Source organism: Ailuropoda melanoleuca, unplaced genomic scaffold (assembly GCF_002007445.2).
Source record: "Ailuropoda melanoleuca isolate Jingjing unplaced genomic scaffold, ASM200744v2 unplaced-scaffold72341, whole genome shotgun sequence".
In the NCBI taxonomy this organism is placed as follows: Eukaryota; Metazoa; Chordata; class Mammalia; order Carnivora; family Ursidae; genus Ailuropoda; species Ailuropoda melanoleuca.
The window spans coordinates 1-2,742 of record NW_023247550.1 but is presented as its reverse complement, the minus strand read 5'-3'; the positions used below and the strand labels follow the sequence as shown (position 1 = coordinate 2,742).

Sequence of the window (2,742 nt, the reverse complement as noted above, 5' to 3'; positions counted from 1 at the left end):
CATCTCAAGATCGCCCTGCTCACTAGGAACTCCAGATAGATCTATTGAGAATGTCCAAAAATATAGCTGAAAATCGAGAATCAGTGATCTTTAACCAAAGAAAAATGTATTGTTCCCATTCCATGTTCTTTTTCTCAATAAATACTTTGAAAGACAATTATGTTTACTTAAAATTAGTTTTGTTGACTGGAATGCAGCGCTTATATACTAGAGTTGTACAACAATTGTGGTCATTGAATTTATGCTGATTCTCTCCTCATCTTAACTGTTTATAATTCAGTCTGCGGGACCAAAGGGGAAACCATACACTCATCTGTTGGAAGAAGAATTGCTGTGATCACGTTAGCACAGAAACCCGCCAATGGCTTCTCTATATAGAAAGAAACAGTATCAGTGGCATGTGGATGTCCACAGCCACTTAGCAAATGGGGCATGTCCGTACCCACTTAGAGGCTGAGGGGTGTATGCGCAGAGCACCACCTCCCTCCTGAAACAGCATATGGATTCCGTGACGTCATTACACAGCACCATGGGGGTAGTATTCCTAGAATGCCAGAATACCTGTTCTTACACAAATTGGTAAACTCCAATTTTTTTCACAGAGAATCTTTACAGAAGAAAACTTATAATTTATTGACCTATACAAAACCCAAAATTAATCCTGATTTTTTACAATGTAAATATTTCACAAAAATAAAGATGTGGAACTGTAAAATAAAAATTGGGTTAAAACGTGAAGAAGAGTGGACAGATCATACCTAGGACACTTGTCTAAGTTGCCATATTTTGCATGAAAAGCTTGATTATTAAAAGACTGGCTTCGAATCAGTTTGGATTTCTTGATTTCTTTGCCTGAAGGAATAAGCACAAGGAAAGTGCAGCTGTTCAGTTCACGTTTAGCTGTGCCAAGCCCATCGCCTCGCCAACCCCAACCCCTACTTTCATGAGGCACAAATGTGTCCAGCTTCCATTCCTGAGTCTGAGCTAACTGGAGCATCTCTTACCCCTACTGCCGCCAAGAACTCCCGAAATAATGAATGATGAAAGGTAAAAGGCATTTTAGAATTTCATTCCATGGAGTGACTTTCCCTGTAATTAATTTTTAGAAAATTCAAAAAGGGAAAAAGGAGACATGAGAAGAAGTTGTTTCTTACTTGTCGATGGAGTGCTTGTTCCAGAGGGTCCAGGAACAGAAATAGGGATGCTCTTTGGAAGAGTTGTTGGTGTCTTGGTGTCTCTGCCTAAAACAAACTCTGTGTTAAATTCTGTAATTTCCTCTGAGCTCCTAATCTCCACACACACAGGACAACACGAAGAACATGAGTGACTGTCCCTAGCTAAGCAGCAAGCTCTTTCCCAAATATTCTTACTTTATATATTTACACATCTCAATCTTAGCTATTCAGTGACCAACTTCACAGTCTTATTGCTGTTATCAGACTTTCAGGTTTCCCTTGAAGAAGCCAAACCTCCACACTGACTCCCGTCACTTATTCACGGATTCCCAAGTCGGTACCATGTGAAGCAGCCAATTTTTAAAAACAACTTTTAGAAAATGAAAGAAAGAAAAGCAATTTCCCATATCAAATCTGAAAATCAGCATGGGCTTTCAGAATGCCAGGATGCAACATTAATTGTATGACTTAGTGGTGAAGACACAGGAAAACTACTTACGTTTCTTTTCAAAGGTTTTATCACTCATGGGCCTCCCATCATTCTGTTGCTTCTCTTTCTCTAATTGTTCCTATTATGAAAACAGTATGTTAGCATTAAAGGTCAGCATAAATAGATTTAGAAGACTCTTCTAATGAGAAATTACTCTAAGCTTTACAGATACAAATACAGTTCACAAAAATGCCTTAGAAAAGAATTATTTTTTCCAAATTACTGTCAAAAGAAGTCAAGGTTCTTTCGAGTTTGTGTTAACATCTACACAGTTGTGCCCTTGGGGATTTGTCAAGGTAAACAATGAGGTTAGTATCATTGTTGTAATAAGCCTGTATATCCTAGAAGACATTTGCCAATTCTCACCGGCAAAATATTTGTTACTATTAGTCATTTCCATTTCTGTATTAGTCATTTCCATTTCTGATTTGTAAGTGGCAAAGTAATATTTTTCTTTAAAAGGACTGGGAGAAAAAGAAGTGCTCTTTTGGATCTTTTTAAATGTTTCACTGAAGTATAACATACATAAAGTGCATAAATTATAAGTGCATAAGCTCAACGAATTTTCCCAAAATGAAGACACCTGTATAACCAACTTCCAGATCAAAATGTTACCAAAACTCAAAGGAGTCCTTTATCCCAACAAACAGAACAAGTAGGCAAGAAAATCAATAAACATACCAAGATCTGAGCAAACATAGCATAACTGACACATATAAAACACCATATTCAGGGCACCTGGCTGGTTCGGTCAGTAGAATATGCAACTCTTGATCTCAGGGTCATGAGTTCAAGCCCCACACTGGTCATGGAGCCTACTTAAAATTTAAAAACAAACTAAAAAACAAAAAAAAACCCCACTATATTTGACAACTGGAGAACATACATTCTTTTTAGTTGCATATGTAAAGAAAAACGGGGAGAAAATAGACAACAGATTTAAAAATTTTCCATATAGAATTGGTCTGCATAAAAAAGAATCATAAAATGGGCAGAAGATATGAATAGACACTTTTCCAATGATGACATACAAATGACTAACAGACACATGAAAAAATGTTCAAAATCATTAGCCAT

General features: G+C 36.9%; 1 protein-coding gene across 1 annotated transcript; it reads right to left on the bottom strand.

Annotated features, from left to right (window-relative positions):
- Positions 1–42: 42 nt before the first annotated feature.
- On the bottom strand, positions 43–1,759 carry LOC117800556 (serine/threonine-protein phosphatase 4 regulatory subunit 4-like). The gene is made up of 4 exons (XM_034653107.1): positions 1,675–1,759; positions 1,155–1,241; positions 759–852; positions 43–544 (listed from the first exon to the last, which is right to left on the bottom strand). The coding sequence occupies exons 1-4, from the start codon at positions 1,700–1,702 to the stop codon at positions 391–393; spliced, it is 363 nt and encodes a 120-aa protein (XP_034508998.1). The 5' UTR covers positions 1,703–1,759; the 3' UTR covers positions 43–390.
- Between the last annotated feature and the right edge of the window lie 983 nt (positions 1,760–2,742).

Excerpts from the sequence above, each read along its gene's own strand:
- LOC117800556 (XM_034653107.1), bottom strand. The coding sequence starts at position 1,702 with ATGAGTGATAAAACCTTTGAAAAGAAAC. Across the intron at positions 1,242-1,674 it reads TAAAACCTTTGAAAAGAAAC|GCAGAGACACCAAGACACCA; the intron begins GTAAGTAGTTTT and ends AGTTTGTTTTAG. Across the intron at positions 545-758 it reads AACTTAGACAAGTGTCCTAG|GAATACTACCCCCATGGTGC; the intron begins GTATGATCTGTC and ends CTGGCATTCTAG.